Source organism: Mytilus edulis, chromosome 9, assembly GCF_963676685.1.
Source record: "Mytilus edulis chromosome 9, xbMytEdul2.2, whole genome shotgun sequence".
In the NCBI taxonomy this organism is placed as follows: domain Eukaryota; kingdom Metazoa; phylum Mollusca; class Bivalvia; order Mytilida; family Mytilidae; genus Mytilus; species Mytilus edulis.
Window position 1 is genome coordinate 74,424,821 of NC_092352.1, and position 18,648 is coordinate 74,443,468.

Here is an 18,648-nt window from a genome sequence, read left to right on the forward strand (position 1 = left end):
TTTTACAAACCAGTACTAGTTCGATCTTCAATGGTCAAAATGAAAAAAAATTTCATTCTGTTCTCTAGTTTTGCCATTGTCATGCTTAGAAAAAATGCCTACAGACATAATAACTAAATTTACCAACCCATTTGTAAAAAAAGTTCAAATGTATAAAATCAATTAAAACGTAAATAATTATTTCCTGAGAACATGCTCATGGACATTTATATACTTAAGTTGTATACAGTATTCAAAATGTCTTCACATGTCATGTGACTACCTACATGTTACAATACTTTTTACATATACATTTTGGTTGTTGAAATTTTAGCATTCCATTTGTGAACTTTCCATTTGTATGTAGCAACAATCCAGCAGTGCCTGTATTTTGAGTTTATATCTCCCAAATAATACTATCATCCAGGTCGTGGGTTTCCTATAATAATTTTATTTCCATGATAGAGAGCTTCTCCTTACAAAGAAGGTATTAAATCAAGGGCTACCAGTGGGAAAGTTGAAGTCATCAATACAAAAAATTTAACAGAGACTGTCACTTGTTTGTTGACAGTTATGGAACAACTGTTTCACAAATAACTAAGGGTATGTTCAATTTTTGGAGCTCTAACAGGGTCCTCAACTTACATGTGCAATATTACGGACGCAACATATGAAACAGGATTTGTTTACCCTTTCGGAGCACATGTGATATCTTGGGTTTTGACAGTTTCCTTTGCTCATGCAGGCTTATGCTTTCTATCATGTCTTATGTAGACAATTGTTTGTCTTTTTGTTGTCAATTGTTTTTCACCATGGCGTTGTCAGTTTTTTGTTAGCTAATAAATTTGAATATCCTTTTAGTTTCTTTGACCTCTGTTTTAAACTCTGATTGTATGGTATTATACAAGTTTTGTGTGTCAGTTTCAATGAAATTTCTTGAAAGTTTCAATGAAATTTCTTGAAATGAGGGAAAATATCCCTGCCTGAGCAATATTGATATGAATGGTGCATCTATCTTTCTATGCCAATTGAACTGTTTATGAATTATAATTGCAATTTATAACAACCTACCAAAAAAATAAACATTTACAAAATACAGTTCTTATTTTCATCACATTGAGTATTATATTATAAAACAATATTTAGAGTGCACATATACTATACACAGAATGCACATATATTATACACAAGGCACATTTATAAAACATGCAGATGATGATGGTTAAAACAATACACCTTATGGCCATTTGTCTGTCATTCCTGGTAATCTCATAGGTTCCCATCAAATTTTGATGTCGCATTAGAAAATATCTGACACAACAATGGAAAAGAAATTGTTGTATGACCTCAATAGTTCAAGTGGCCCAGATTCTCTGGTCAAGAGGTGCAACTATCAAATAGCAATAAGGTGTATACTATTTTCCCAAAACAATTTCAATATGGTGGATAATACATCATATTTTTAAACAAATTTGTAACCATCATAATTTTCCCTGTAAAAGCCTGCAGGATATATACATGTATGGCAACATGTGGTTATGACTAGAAATATCTATCACGTTACATTTAGGAACACATAAATACACAGAAACTTTGTAGATTTAAAAGCAGTAACACAAACACTCCCTGCCAAAATTATTTAAATATTTTGAGATGTTTACAAAAACTAAAATAAGTTTCCAGAACTTCTGTTACTTTAAAAATTTCTCCTCATGGTAAATTGTTTGCATAAATTCAACTTAAGGTGGTACCTAACACTACAGGGAGACAACTCTGTAAAATCAGCTTAACTTTTTAATCACATTCTATTGTTGAGGAAATATGAAGCTTCTCAGTGATCAAAATTAGTGTTTGTCAAACTGCTATATATCCAACCAATTTTTTCCGAGAAAATGATTGGTTCAAATATTTTTTTTAATTTTTAAATTTTTTTCAAAGGGTCAAAGTAAATATTTTGTCAAAATATGAAAATTAAACGAGTCAAATTATTTTTTGTCAAGGTGTTGGGTACCACCTTAACACATCACATCTAAAAAATAATAATAACATAGTTTATAAAACATGCCAATTATACAATATATATAGCTGGAATGGTGATGAAATAGTGAAATCTATTGAACATAAAACAGTACAAAATTCTAAGCATGATATTGTTGTCAAATTTTTGAGTTGGTCATTCCAGAGTTATTTGACTATAACCATAATTTAGAAGGCTATTTTCATATGCCAAACAATATCTAAGGCAAATCTTTCCTAGCTTTGTAATGCTTTTTACTGTAGATTCATTTTTATTCCTTGGATATCAATTTTTCATAGATTTCATGGGTATACACGAAAGACTATTTAGTTAGTTAGGAATTATAAATTTACTATAGGCTTGGATACCAGTGGTAGATTCAGAACTATTCATAAGGGGGGGAGGGACCTGCTCCAGTCATGCTTCAGTAATTCCCAATATAATCAACCAAATTTATCCAACAAAGGGGATGGGGGGCTCAGTCCCCCAGGGCCCCCTGGATCATTCTATGGATACAGACTTTGGCAAATCAAAGAAGTCAAATATCAATGAAAATACAATTTTTCCTGAATCCATGCAAATACAATTTTCCTGTTTCAAATATTCTCTATCAAAGAATCAATCCTGTCATCTCTATCTCAATTAATGGCTTAATCTGCCAAGGGTGCAGAGATGGGGAATGGATCATAACCCTTAATTAGCAAAGATGCCTGAATCCATGAAAATACAATTTTCCTTAATCCATGAATATGCAATTTTTCCTTAAATCATGAAAATAAATGAATCATGATTGAAAGCCTTCTTCAATATTACATTGTATTCATGACACTATTTCAATCAATATCCATCGACTTACACAGGTGAGTTTTCATCATGCTGAGAAGTCATAAAACTGATAAAAAAAAATTAAAATACATGAAACTGATTTAAATTTTAAAATACATCAAACTGAACATTATTTTACAATATTGATTTTTCTTTGAGGAAAACAAGGTCAACGACTCATTGATGTTAACCAGAAGATATAAAATGAAAATAACATTTCATAAATTGTATGTGTCAAAAGGCCTTTCTGGATTAATATAAGAATTATATTCTTTATACATTCATTGCTTTTAAAATTCATTAAAATTAAATGATAAATATTTAAAATTGCACTTCCATTATATATATTATGCACCATATAATTCCATTGCACTATCATATGTTAGACATTTCCATTTTTGAAATATTTGTTAATAATTAAAATGAAAATGTTTACAGATGGCCAAAGGAAAACTAAGTACAGTCATTTGTAAAATATATGACAAAAGATAAATTTTTGCAGATTCAAAGCTAACAATAATTAGTTCTTTGAAAAAAGTGTTCACAGTATAACCTTTTGCTTACAATTGCTTTATATACTGCAGCTGTCCTATTTGAGCAGTCAAATTGCATTGACTGTATATTCATATGTGATATACAGTCACTGACCGTATATCACCTTGTTTATGACGTTGACAATGGGTTTCCGTAGAGTTTTATTTATGACGTCAATAAAACATACAGATTCCCGGAAATTTTACGTCTGCTTCAAATTAAAAAATGATGGTTTTTACCCTAAATACTTCATTTAGAACACTTATAAGAGTTGCAGTATATAAAGAATAACCATACATTGTCTCAAAATATCAATCGGTTATTTGTACTCGGCTCGAAACAGGTAGAAATGCTCGGCACAGCCTCGCTTTCTACCTGTTTCTAAGCCTTGTACAAATAACATTGATATTTCGAGACAATGTATGGTTATTCTATATATACATACATCTTGGAACACATTTAATTTTTAACATCAATATGACCCTATTAATGGAGTTCAATAAAAATCTATATAACAATAAAAATAAAACATAAAAACAAAAATATTTTACTTAAACTTTTAACCTCACAAAAAATTAAATCTATACTGCCATTAAAATCAGTCATCAACAACACACAGCCAATGTCTAGTATGAAGGACAGGCGCGGATCCAGAGGGGGGGTTCCCTGGGTTGGAACCCCCCTTTTTTTTGGACCATCAATGCATTTGAATGGGGACATGTAATTGGAACCCCCCCTTTTTAAAATGGCTGGATCCGCCCCTGAAGTATCAGCGTGTTTCTATATATATTACAATAACACAAAATTGATTAAAATCTCATAACTTTCATAAAAATTGTCAAATCAAAATGGTAATAATGTATGTTTAACCTCACAAGACTATAACCAATCTTATAAAGGTAAAGAGCTTTCAGTCAAACAGTCTCAGAGAAGTTGAAGACCAAAAAATAGTCAAAATAATTTTCTGTATAACCTGAAGGTATTATATATATATATTTGGTCATTTGGTCAATCATACATAAAGACGAACAACCCTTTGAAGTATGAAAGCTGTCTGACATTTATAAATGAAAATAATGCGTTTGGGTAGGTATATCATTAATAAAAACTAAGATTCAAAAACTTAAGGCAGCTTTGCCTGAAGTCACAAAAATTTATCTAGCATTTTGTCCAATAAAAAACATGCACGTTAAATAATGCACACAATAATCTATGAATTACAGTGATTTTGTTACAATGCTCCATACAATGGTCAAAGTCCCATAACTCTAATTAAAAACATTAACCTATTGGCAAGGAAAAACAATACTGTTTGTGGCCTATGAATTAACATGCTTCAAGAAAAAACTTAATACAATTTCTAACAAAAAAGAGACAGCATTATCCTGTTCAGTAATTAATTCTTTGGTTTTCTGTAACTATGTAGAACTTTTACTGTCCCTGGTTTCTGAATACACACTGTCCATTAGTTGGTCCATTAATGTATAAATCAAGTGCCTGTACAAAATAGAATAAAAGAAAAGACCCTTGTGAAAGCATAAATGAAAAGAAAAGAAGTTTTTTAGTGTATTAATTTTAAACAAAAAAATCTACAACTACTTAAAAACAAAGCAAATGAAATGTGCTTTTAAATTTGTTCTTCATCTCACAGTAGAAATGAGATCTTCTACACATCTAAATAAATACTTGAGATGATCTCGTCCAAGTTTGAATTGAATTTACTGCTAAATGTTGATAAAATAACAGTTTTGTTTTTAAAAACATGTACATAAAATGTAAAATAAAACATACAATGCTAAATAGATTTTATAGTAAAATCACTCCAACACATTTTTCTCAAATGAATATCTCCAATATTAGGAAATTTGAAAAGTTGGCAGCCTTTGAGCAGGCAACAGCAAAGTGGAAATTAAAGAAATATCATTACAAGATTATTTTTTTTAATCAAATTCTTATGAAAAGATTTTTGTATTACTGTCAGAGCTTTTCTGGTCTGAAATTAAAAACTTTTATACTCATTGCGACCATCCTAATCCTAAGGATTTAATTTTTCACGAAAATTATAGTTACCTTGTAATAAAAGGTTATTGCTGCCAAGATCTAGAGAAAAAGTAAAGATTAAGACTTAAAGTTTACCTGTTCAGCTTTTTGTATTGCAAAGATTCAATAATTTCGTTTATGCCATGGTCAAAATCTTCTTTTCCAACCAGTCTTCTTAGTGTATCTAAAAAATTAACATATCTCCATAAAAAAAAAGTGTGTTAATTCAATATTTTCAAAAATTTAGTTTCTGTTTTATTTTGTTAAACATCACTGTGTATTTGTGCTGTGTAATATTATTGATGTTTAAAATAAATGCCAGTCCAGGCATAGCACAATGTAAATACTCTTATTCAAATTCTATTTAATATCTTGTACAAATAAGTATAGTAAGTCCTTATCGGATATCATTTATCATAGTGTAAGATAGAGTTGTCTCTCATTTGCATCCTGACATTTTATCACATAGAGGATGGATGTCTCATTTTCATCAAGTAGGATTCTTGAATGGCAAAATATTGATTTTGATACAAAAGCTGTTTGCTGCAAATGTCTAGTATCATTTGAATAGGTGAGGACTTTGATGTTTTCACATGATTAAAGTATGACTGAATAGGCGGTGTTGTTAATGTTTTGACATATATGTATATGTCAAGTATCATTGAATAGGCAGTGTCATCAATGTTTTGACATATATCACATATCAATGAATGGGTGGTGTCTTTCATGGTTTACACATGCCAGTTATATTGATTTTGAGTGGACATGAAACAACATTTAAAAGTTCTATGAGGATTAAGAGGGGGTGTCATCGTGAATCCCAGAAAAATAACCATTTCATCCTGAATTCCCCTAAAAATTGTCATTCCCAGATCCACATGCTTCATCTGAAAATTTCATTGGATATATAGAAGTTTGACAAACAGTAATTTTATCATTGAGAAGCTAATTTTCACTTTTAAAACAATAGAACATGATTAAAACTTTCAGCTGATTTCTAAAGAGTTATATCCATGTAGTGTTCTGTACCACCTTAAATTAAACAGATTAACAAGCTTTCCAGATCATACTTGTCAAAATGAAGAAAATCCTGAACATTTTGGTTTTTATAAATTATTAGGTCATTGGTGCAGGTATCACACAAAGAGGGGCCTACTGTAATAGATCTGTAACCCCTTAAATTCTTACCTGGAAAAAACTGAGCCAGACATCTTCTAGCCTGTTCTTTGGTGGCAGCCTTCTGTCTGTCAGTCTTTACTGGTCTGCCACCCTCAAACAATTCTCCATCAGGCCACACGGTCCTTCGTAACAATTGGAGATACTTCACACACATCTGTTCTGATGTCAAATCTGTGATCTGGTCCCTTAACCATCTAAATTGCCAATACAAACTATAACTAGTCATTTCTATTATTATCATTATGAGGTAATAACTTCTAATATGTTTGTGTACCCATCTTAATATGCCGGTACAATATTTTTAAAAGACCGTGATCAAGTCTTTATTCAATTTATAACCTCTTTGCCCTTTTACAGTCGATTTCATTCAGTATGTAGCTAAAGGTAATATCTTTGGTTAGCTTGCTTGCTAGCTGAACTGTAAAGTCATTATTAGTTAAGGTATACTACCCTCTGTTCGAAGTAGCCTAGTCCAACAGACAGATAGATAGGATATCTGTTGGACTAGTCTACTCTTAAAGGAGGGTAGTTCACCTAACTTAATGACTTCACGGTTCAGCTAGCAAGCAAGCTAACCAGATATTACCTTAAGCTACACACTCAATGAAATCGGCTGTAACCATTTAATGCACATTATAAATTGATTGATTGATTGATGTTTGCTAAATGTCATGGGGAAATTATTTCATGCATGTTCAGGAGGAGAGCAAATTAACCAAAATACAAAAGTTAGGTCCTACAATAAAGAGTTTTAAAATCAGTATGAGGGAAGGACAATTTTGAATGACACCATAAATTATCAGAATATATTGGATAGAATTTAAGCCTTGCAAGAGGCCACTTAAAAAACAGTCATAGATTTGTTGAAATGGTTCTGAATTTGAAAAGAGTTAGGCATTCTTTTTACACAAGGTATAAGATTTAATGTCCCACCACTTTAAAGTGGACATGATTGTTAATTTAGACATCCTGCACATTAATATGGACCCCAAAATATGGCAAGGGTTATTTTGAATAAAATTGAGAATGGAAATGGGGAATGTGTCAAAGAGACAACAACCCGACCAAATGAAAAACAACAGCAGACGGTCACCAACAGGTCTTCAATGTAGCGAGAAATTCCCGCACCCGGAGGCGTCCTTCAGCTGGCCCCTAAACAAATATATACTAGTCCAGTGATAATGAACGCCATACTAATTTCCAAATTGTACACAAGAAACTAAAATTAAAATAATACAAGACTAACAAAGGCCAGAGGCTCCTGACTTGGGACAGGCGCAAAAATGCGGCGGGGTTAAACATGTTTGTGAGATCTCAACCCTCCCCCTATACCTCTAACCAATGTAGAAAAGTAAACGCATAACAATACGCACATTAAAATTCAGTTCAAGAGAAGTCCGAGTCTGATGTCAAAAGATGTAACCAAAGAAAATAAACAAAATGACAATAATACATAAATAACAACAGACTACTAGCAGTTAACTGACATACCAGCTCCAGACTTCAATTAAACTGACTGATTGAAAGATTATGATTTCATCATGTAAACATCAGGCACAATCCTTCCCGTTAGGGGTTTAGTATCATACCATCATAACATATATGAGAAGATAATAACCCGTGTCATGCCAACAACTGTTTTAGAATAAATGTGTTTAGTTCCGATGCAAAGACCTTATCAGTGACTCAATATTAACGCCAAAATATGCAATCTTTAATGACTTGACAACAGTATCGTAATTATATCCCTTCTTAATAAGTCTATTCAAAGGTTTTGTAAGTTTCTGAGGTGAATACTGACACCTTTGTGCTTTATAAAGAATATTTCCATAAAAAATTGGATGTGAAATACCTGAACGTGTTAGATGGTAGGGATGACCATATTTCTATACCCTTGTCAACCTTGGATTGAAAATTATTAATCTAAGAATCATATCTATTGGTTGCAAGTTTACGCAAATAAAATTATATAATTATAAGGGGTTACCATAATTTTTTTTTTTTTTTAAGTGTAAAAATATTGTAAGATATACATGATATATGTTGATTTAAACACTTCTGTTACTCGAATTTAGATTTTATTGATGCCATTTAAAAAATTCAGGCAATAATTAATGTAAAAAAAATATATGACTTTTACAGTAGAAAATAATGAATTTATTGCAGAGAAGATATCACAAGGTTACGATTCACCATAAGTGCTGCATGAAAATACTCAGCTAGGAAAGACTTGTAAATATTCAAAATGTAAAGGAAAAATATTGGCAAAAATTATGTGCAGATTAGTGTTAATGCAAAACACTGATACATTCTAGTAATTTCTACAAACTGCATCTGCAAACCTACCTGTCTAGAATGACCCCTATCAAACGTTTCATCACAATAATGACCCTTTCCCTGCAAACCCAGTTATCCTTCCCTTGTAAAGTTTGTACACCAATGTCAACAACGGCTTCTGCTAAAGATATATCTTCCTCAGATAATTGATCTGAAAGGGAAAAAAACATGAAGAATAAGAACAAATGCAGCTCTGTATAATATCAAAATAAGATGTTTTCTCTTATGGTTGGGGCCTGTTATCTAACTCCCACGTGAATAGATATTTTTCGTATCACACCGTACGGATTGTGATATGAAAAAGTGATATCAAAATTACGTTAATTTGATTGACTTATCTCGTAAATTTCCAATATTTTCATGGCCCTTGATCAGGTCATTATTCACTGGAAAAGGTCATGCCGGGACTACTTTTTTTCTTGACAACTGATTGTTTACTTAAGAATTGAATGCTCTTTTTTGTAAATTTATTGGGGTGTAAAAGCGTTGACCGAAGTACATTTTGTATGAAGCGCAGAAGCGCTTCATACTTAAAATGTGCGCACGGTCAACGCTCTTACAACCCTATAAAGTTACAAAAAAAAGCATTCAATACTTATAATTACATTTTTACCTATAGGATCATGAAAACACGCCTTTTATCAAGTTTTATTTCATTTACCTGTGCACTTTATTGTGGGACCTCGTGTCATCATGAATGAGAAGTTTTATTGAGTGATACAACTGCTTAAGGAATAACACATCATGTGCAGTTAGCCAATCAGAATAACGTATTGTAATGAAATATACATCTAATGTAATTATTTCCGGTTTTCGAAATTTTCGTCTGCTTTATCGTCTGCATTATCTAATATAAATCTTATCATGGACGAAGAAATAAAGAAAGGAACCCGTGCACTCGTTATGAAACCTATAAAAATATAAAAAAAAAGATATATCTGGGAGTCAATGGAACAGTATTCAGATCAGTACTCGTTGCAAAGAAAAACGGCCGTAGCAACACAACTCGCAACAAATAGGCCACGCACATACAACTTTTTGCCATAAGAGAAATAGGTTTAACAACTTGTGAGAATTAGATATCACTTGATATCAACTCTCGTTATTTAATTTCAATAATAATAAACTCGCCATAGGCTCGTTTATTATTATTGAAATTAAATAACTCAAGTTGATATCAATCGATATCTAATTCTCACTCGTTATGAAACCTATAAATATGATTGCCAATGCAACAGCTATCAAGTTCAAATGAAGTGGATGTAAGCAATTATAGGCAACTGTACGGTTTTCAAAAATGAGAAAAACCCATAATGTATAGTAAGAAATAAAAGGCTACCTTAAAAAATGTGAATCAATTCAATTGAGAAACTAACAGCCTAAAGAAGTACCATATATATTCACATGGGGTCAAACATGTCAAATGCCACATTTTCTTAAGCTTTCATTTAAAAAACAAGAATGTGTCCTAAGTACACTTATGCCCACTCGCACTATCATTTTCCATGTTCAATGGACTGTGAAATTGGGTAAAAAATCTAATTTGGCATTAAAATTAGAAAGATCATACCATATAGGAAACATTTGTACTAAGTTTCAAGTTGTTTGGACTTCTACTTCATCAAAAACTACCTTGACCAAAAAATTTAACCTGAAACTCCCACTTTCATTTTCTATGTTCATTGGACCGTGAAATTGAGGTCAAAAGTCTAATTTGGCTTTAAAATTAGAAAGATCATATCATAAGCAACAAGAGTACTAAGTTTCAAGTTGATTGGACTTTAGCTTCATCAAAAACTACCTTGACCAAAACTTTAACCTGAAGCAGGACGAACGGACGAACAGACATACGGAGGCACAGACCAGAAAACATAATGCTCCTCTACTATCGTAGGTGGGGCATAATAAGGGCTTTCTTCTAACTTGGAGAGGTGATGCAATAGATTTGACACTTAACAAAATTAGCAATAATAATTAGAAAGCTATCACTATAATTGGTTACAAGTACTTTGAGTGGTGATTTCTTTGATAATTTATATTTTTATAAACATTAAGACAACTTTTGTTATCTCAGCTCTTCATTCATGCTAGCTATATATATAAAATAATCAAAAATAATAAAATCTAAATGTTTGAATATCTTTAAATACCTGCTGTCTCCTCTAATTTGTTCTGAGGTAAATCTTCTGACGTGAAAAATGGACAATCACAACTATTAATATACTCTTGTAGCTCTTCTTCTAGGCTTTGCTGTAATGATAAGATTGACCTTACTATGAATGAAAATAAATGAACACATTCTACATTAAATGTCATGGTCAAATTTTGAAGAGACCAACAGAATCAATGGCTTTCTTTAGTGGTCACTAAGAGATTCACCTAGTGTATAGAAACTAATCTATTGTTGAACTTGATCCCATTTTGGTTGCTTTTTTCTGTGTTGTTTGTCACCTGTTTATTTACCTAAAACTCAAATACTAATTTAATTACTGTAATTTGTAAGTAAAGTTTTTGTCTTTTATGCTTAAATTTTAATTTACTTATAGTAAATTCATAGCTCTATTTACACAAATTATCTTAAATGAAATAAGAATGTGTCCATAGTACACGGACACCCCACTGGCACTATTATTTTCTATGTTCATTAGACCGTGAAATTGGGGAGAAAAATTAATTTGGCATTTAAATTAGAAAGATGATATCATAGGGAACATGTGTACTAATTTCAAGTTGGTTTTCAACTTCATCAAAAACTACCTCAACCAAAAACTTTAACCTGAAGCAGGACAAACAGAAGAACGAACAATTGTACGGAAGGACAAAAGGACGAACTGACCCACAGACCAGAAAACATAATGACACTATCGTAGGTTGGGCATAAACACTCTAACATTATTTGTTATATTTACAAGTTTTGTATTAAGGTCAAAGTCCACAGCTATTAGATCACAATCGTTCTTTTCTACTTCTTTATTGGTCTCCTTTTTGCCAGGCAGACTTGGAAAGTTGACACGACTAGGAATCTTTATTATCTCATCAAATACTCCTGACATCGTCTTCACAATCATCTGGATAAAAAAGATCAGCAGGTTATACATGACAGGCTGATTATGCTATACACTACAGGCTGATTATGCTATACACTACAGGCTGTTCAGGCGGGATTTCTTGATAAATACCGTCTTTGAACAGCTTGCGGTGTATAGCCTGATCAGCCTGTAATGAAACAATGCTCATAATTAGTTATGTTTTCAAATATCAGAAAAAGTTAAGTCAAAATTAGGTAATGATGTCATGTTAGATAAGACCAGTTGTATGTAAAGCTCTGTTATAAGAATAAAATTGAGTTTAGATAATTTGACAATTTAAATTTACTGTTCATTTTTCTTTGTGCCTTTTTTCAATTGATGGAGATAAAATAGTGGATGTGATGCTATAATTTCTAGAAACAAGAAGTTATTTGAAACTTTTTAGAAGGGTGCTTTATTAAATTTGCAGGGAAAATACTGCAATCTAGCATTTAAATTTAAATAATTTTTTGTTAGAATATAAAAATCTAATGTAGTTTTTCCCCATTGCTAAATGGGTACTTGTCTTTATTATTACCTTATCAAATCTCGGCATACTATTTTCTGGTGTTTTCCTGACAAATGCAATATGGCCATCCCCTTCATACGCCAAGAATTCATTCAGTTCAGGACCATTACATATATCATCTATCTGGATCAACGACTGAAATGGGAATTACAAAGTTATTTAGTTAGTCAAATGGTGAACATGCTAACTGGTTTTCCAAATGTCCACAAACCATAGCTTAAAGTATGTTCTGAATACTTGCATTGAATACACTATAACTTGGGTGGATATTGCTTATTATAATCGTCCACAATCCATGGTAATAAGCATGTTCATGATGTAAGTACAATGTACTTGCATTCTATTCACAAAAGCTTGAGTGGATATTCTTTACTCCAACTGTCCATAGTCTATGGCTATAAGTATATTAGTACTTTTATCTAATTCACTCCATGCAAAGTGATTCATTCAAAAATCCCTCATTAAGGTGATTTTTCACTCTGAATGCTGGTGATTCCCATCTGAACTTTTTCACTAGCATTATATGACACAGTCATTAACCAGAGTGGTATCACTAAAAATCACCAGAAATTACCCAGTTTCAATGTGATGACTGTGATTCACTCAACAGCAGCAATAAGGATTTTATAACTTGTTCATCTTAAATACATTTGTAAGATGTATTGTAATTTTACAAAATAAGTGATAAAATCAAAGGTCATGAAGGTAGGGCAAATACAGATTCAGATGAGGTTGAATTATTGAATTACAAGCTTAATAATACATTTGATCATCTGAAATGGTTTTTTAGCTTATTTTGACAAATCAAACTTAGAGCCAAAAGCGAAATATTACTACATTGTTTTGGTGTAAATCATAGCTTATGCCCCTTAAATATTGTCTAAACTTTTTCTCTTTTAAACATAAAACCTTTTTACTACATCAAATTATATAACTGCCTCAAGAACATGTCTAATCGGAATTATTGTTCTGTTTAAAAAAAAATATTCCAAATTATATGTAGCGGGTATTCGTAAAAGAATCAAAATAGTCCTTGAATGTCAAGTTCTATGCTCATTTTAAAATGGATAGGCATTATATATAATTCTTTGTGTAACGATATTGATAACTATATTAGATTACCTTTAAGTAAGTCTCTAAATTTTTTCTTCTGTCTTCAATACTTTTCTTGTTTAAATTTCCAAATGGTAGAGTTTGCCATCTCTTTGGACCTTTAACCCCTGTAAACATAAAACAGTACTGAGCATTCATTTATTTTTGTTTATGTAATTTTCATGGTTACAGAATTTGAAATATTAGCTACTTCAAGGGCAACTTATTTTTTGGTTCCATCATTCAGTATTACTATTAGCAAAATTACTAATTGTTTGTACATGTATTGGGATGTTTTTATAAATCTAGATTAAGACTAATAAATTCACATAAATATTAAAGTATCTAAGGCATATGAATAAAGAATTCAAGAACTGGAAAAATATTGTAACATAATACATAAAACACTATTTTCATATACAATGATACAGATTCCTAAAATATAGTTTGTCAACAGGTAAGGCATTCTGGTATTTGGTCATGTTTGAACAACCCAAAGAAGTTAAATCAAGCTAGCAGAGTAATTTGGGGCAACAACAAACTGTTTTCAGATGATTTGTAGCCCATGTAGTAAAGAGAAAACATCAAATAGTTTTCTTCAGAAGATAAAGCAATGTTGCTAAAGATTCATGTAGATGTACTGTGGATTCATTAATATTCTTTGGATGCCAATTTTCATGGATGTCCTGGGAAAACATGGTACAGGGGAAACTAGAATTTAAATGTTCAATTACTTCAATGAAATGTATAAAGACCTTGCCATTACAACAAAGTTATGCATGTTATCTATCCAGGAAAATTATGCAAGTTTTCCTCAATCATCTGTCAACAGTGAAAATTTAAAATATATATATACCATCAAAAATAAATGAATCCACAGTATGCATGGTATGACTTTTTTATATTGAAATATTTGTCTTGGAGGCAGTCATTTTGGTACTTTACAAAGTTGATGAGGCCAATATTTACCAAGATTTGGTGCAATTGATTGATTGATTGTTAGTTGTTTAACATCCAGTGGCAAATATTTCATGCATGTTCAGGACGAGAACAATTAAGTTACCGGTAACAATATTAGTACATATAATAGGTAGGTCTTGCAAAATAGGCATTATTGGGTATACCGTTTAGAAAATTAGGACTGTCACTAGAACATAAGAGTATATTGGATAGGGACAGAAATTAAGCCACGAAGAGGCCACCTACAATCCCCTCAAAGAGTTGTTGCAAAGGTTCTTAATGTGGTACTCTCTGTACACGAGGCATCAGATTTAATGTCCTCGTTAAGACCAGACATAATTTTGAAGCAGGTCAAACAATTTTTGCTATGCAATTTAAATCTCATTGTTCACTAAATGTATATTATAATAAGCATGTGTTAATAAATTGCTTCGGTGAGGGCAGCTGGATACTATAAGCTTAAATCATTATGCTGGTTTTGGCTATATACATTTTGTTTATGAATTACCTTTCAGACTTTTTTTGTACAACGTATTATCTTCTAATCTAGAATGTAAATTAATAAATTCCCTATGTCTTCTTTTAGCCTGTCTTGTACGTAGAACTGGCTCCTTCTCTGCTTCAACCCAGTATAGAGCATCATACTGAAATCAAATAACAATATGACGAGAGGCTGTATCATTTACTTTCAATCAAAACTGATATGTATCATGTTAATATCATACTTATATTCTATTAGTCACTGTTAGTAGTCTGAGTTTGCTATAGTCCCATTTTGTGAGGGTGAATGTTACACATGGTTATAGGTCAAATTAGTTATAGTCTGATCTCATGAGTTTTTTATGGGCCTCAATATCAGGGAGTCATATAGTTTGACTATTTGAAGCATGTACACATAAAAATGGAATTAGTTTTTACTGTATTACCATGATTACACATAACTAAAGGTAGATCAAACTTCTTACATATCATGCATATCATGTATTATAATTTATCATAAAATAGAAAACGGAAATGAAGAATATGTCAAACAGTTAACAGACAACAACCCGACCATAGAGCAGACAACAGCCTAAGGCCATTCAATACAGCTAGAAACTCCTACACCCGGAGGCGTCCTTCAGCTGGCTCCTAAACAAATACATTTGTATGTATTCAGTTCAGTGATAATTGACGTCATACTTAACTCCGAATTGTACACAAGAAAACTTAAATTAAAAATCATACAAGATCATGTTCATGATGATTATCATTAGATATAGGAAGATGTGGTGTGAGTGCCAATGAGACAACTCTCCATACAAATAACAATTTAAAAAGTAAACCATTATAGGTTAAAGTACGGCCTTCAACACGGAGCCTTGGCTCACACCGAACAACAAGCTATAAAGGGCCCCAAAATTACTAGTGCAAAACCATTCAAACGGGAAAACCAACGGTCTAATCTATATAAACAAAACGAGAAACGAGAAACACGTATATATTACATAAACAAACGACAACTACTGTACATCAGATTCCTTGACTTAGGACAGGTGCAAACATTTGCAGCGGGATTAAACGTTTTAATGGATCCAAACCTTCTCCCTTTTTCTGAAACAATAGCATAACATAACAACAAATTGTTTATAATTTATATACAAAATGTAGATGTAGATTTTTTTTTCTGTTTAACTTTTTGACTAGGGGTACTATTTGTACAAGCAATCTTTATTTACTTAAAGAAGTAAATAAAATATTCATACATAAGTTAATGATAATATTTGAATAATCTCCCCTTGATTTTCTCAACAACAAAAATTGTACGTGTACATGTAAATGTATATTAAAAATATAAGTAATTTTATATTACAATCCCACAAAATTTCTCAAGTTTTTTCAAGTTGTACAAGTAGTACCCCTGACTGAAGTACAAAATGTATGCTTAGACTTCCATGTAACTGTTAACATGATGCATAGAAGGTAAATTTAATATTTTACCTGCATTACATATAACACAAACTGTGAATTACTTCTACTTTCATTTCTAATTTCACTATCAATGATGCAAACATCCAGAAATATTGCCGGCTTGGTCTCAATGATTTCTAAACTATTCATATAAGGATCAGGCATGTCAGGTTTATCGTCATCAGAACAGCTGAGGAAGAAATCTGGCTGTGATGCTTTCATTTCATTGAGCCTGTGTACTGGAGAGCCTGTTTCCATAGGTGAAGGTGGACCAGAATCAGGCACTGAGAAGGTTGCAGCTGGCTCTATGAGGGCCATTGGAATAACAGGTACAAACTTTTCATCACAGTTTATTTCCGTAGCACTGTTTTGTGATATAGGTGAAAAATTGATTGAAGAGGCAGTTTGATTTTCAATTATATCCGGTGGGTTTTCATTCCGCAATCCTAAATGTTTAGAAGTGTTATCAGAACAATCATGATAGTATTGATTATCACCAATCTGAAATGTTTCATTCACTTCCTCAACAAAATCTTCTTCATCTACAGGTATATCAAGTGCCTCATCAGACAAAATAAAAATCATTTTTTCGTAAATAAAATCTGGTTCCGATAAAAGGTCTAAAACTGGCAACAATACATTGCACGTTAAAATTTCTGATAATATATAGTTTAGCACTTGTGAATTTAAAAATATACCACTGAATGCCTTATTTAATATAATATCACAGATGCTAAACAGATAGCTATTTTCATTCTCATCATATATGCCTATATGGTAGGTTGAGATGTTCTCAAACGCTTCTTCGACTGATGCATATCTTCGGTTTAATGAAGAAAGACTTCCAGAGTCCCTTCTTCCTGAACTGAGTCTTCTTCTTGGCTGAATTTTGTATTTATCTCTAGATGTTTGAAGCGTTCGTAAATGGTGACAGCCATTTAAGCAAATTTCCTTCACTAAATCACTAGGATCTACCTTTTTCAATTTGTATGCAAAATTTATTATGCCATCTCTCAATACTTTATCATATTCTGTGAGAACATCAATGTGAGGATCGAAATCCTTTAACCATGAATGTACAAAATGTTTTTGAATCAAATCAGCAATGGTTTCAACCTCCTCAAGCCACGAAACTTGTGTGCATGTAGCAACGCTTCGATCAGACAATTGCATGCTAGAGTGGTAATTTTCTTGTTCATTGGGGAAATATGAATCATTAGCATCATAAAAACGCTCACGTTCATCTGCCTGAATTTTTTCACTGGGGTCATTTAAAACTTCTCCCTCAACAACTTCAAAAGTGAATATTTCTTGAATTTTTTGTTTCAAACTCAAACAACTGGTTATCACCTTTTCATGTTTACAAAGGTAAAAGTATATGTTCAACAGAAAGGTTTGGTTGTGTTTTGATGTTATTAAATACTGACAAACACCGATCGTTGATACTATCACCAGGACATACCACAAAAAGCTAAACATAAATTTCCATGAAAAAAGTGCTAGAACTCCTAACCCTAGGAAAAGGAAAAGTATTTTCTGAATTGAAGAAAATTTCCTGTGGTTCCCGAGAAAATCTTTAACTTCACGAAGAGACGGCATGCTGATTTACTGCTGTAAACCCCTAAGGAAACAAATCGCATATCGTTTTCAACGGTTTTGGAAAACCATTAATTTGTTAACAGTAATTTGTTGTCATGTGACTTTTTTTACACTTTTGATCTGGTCCCCCGTAATGTTCTTTCGCTATAAATTATATTGCGAAAAGAAGGCCGCTTTTTTAACAGTCTAATTATATTAATCTAACCAAACACCAACCAAAAAGAAAAAAATATAAGTACATAATAACGGACTAGTAAAAAGTAAAATCACAAAAATACTGAACTCAGAGGAAAATCAATTTGAAAAGTCCATAATCACATGGCAAAATCAAAAAACAAAACGCATCAAAAACGAATGGACAAGAACTGTCATATTCCTGACTTGGTACAAGTCAGACGCGCGTCTGTTATAATTACTTCTTGGCTTCATAAAAGACTGTAATAATAATATAAATTTATTTGGCCGAAAACATAAATCTTTACATACATGAATTACAATAATATAAAGAACAATTACCAATACATATACAAATATTAATA

At 31.9% G+C, this 18,648-nt stretch overlaps 1 protein-coding gene across 2 annotated transcripts; it reads right to left on the reverse strand.

Annotated features, from left to right (window-relative positions):
• Nucleotides 1-1,084: 1,084 nt before the first annotated feature.
• LOC139489012 (sorting nexin-19-like) lies at nt 1,085-18,221 on the reverse strand. Of its 2 annotated transcripts, XR_011656135.1 has the most exons (12): nt 16,541-18,218; nt 15,069-15,204; nt 13,631-13,728; nt 12,518-12,643; nt 11,821-11,979; nt 11,062-11,161; nt 8,921-9,062; nt 6,584-6,768; nt 5,492-5,579; nt 4,115-4,852; nt 3,797-3,981; nt 1,085-3,399 (listed from the first exon to the last, which is right to left on the reverse strand). XR_011656135.1 is itself a non-coding variant. In XM_071275050.1 (10 exons), exons 1-10 carry the CDS (start codon nt 18,107-18,109, stop codon nt 4,774-4,776), a joined length of 2,682 nt encoding a protein of 893 aa, XP_071131151.1. In that variant the 5' UTR covers nt 18,110-18,221; the 3' UTR covers nt 4,630-4,773. The 2 variants fall into 2 exon arrangements, 1 of the variants encoding a protein (XP_071131151.1); XM_071275050.1 differs by lacking the exons at nt 1,085-3,399; nt 3,797-3,981 and having other exon boundaries at nt 4,630-4,852; nt 16,541-18,221.
• Between the last annotated feature and the right edge of the window lie 427 nt (nt 18,222-18,648).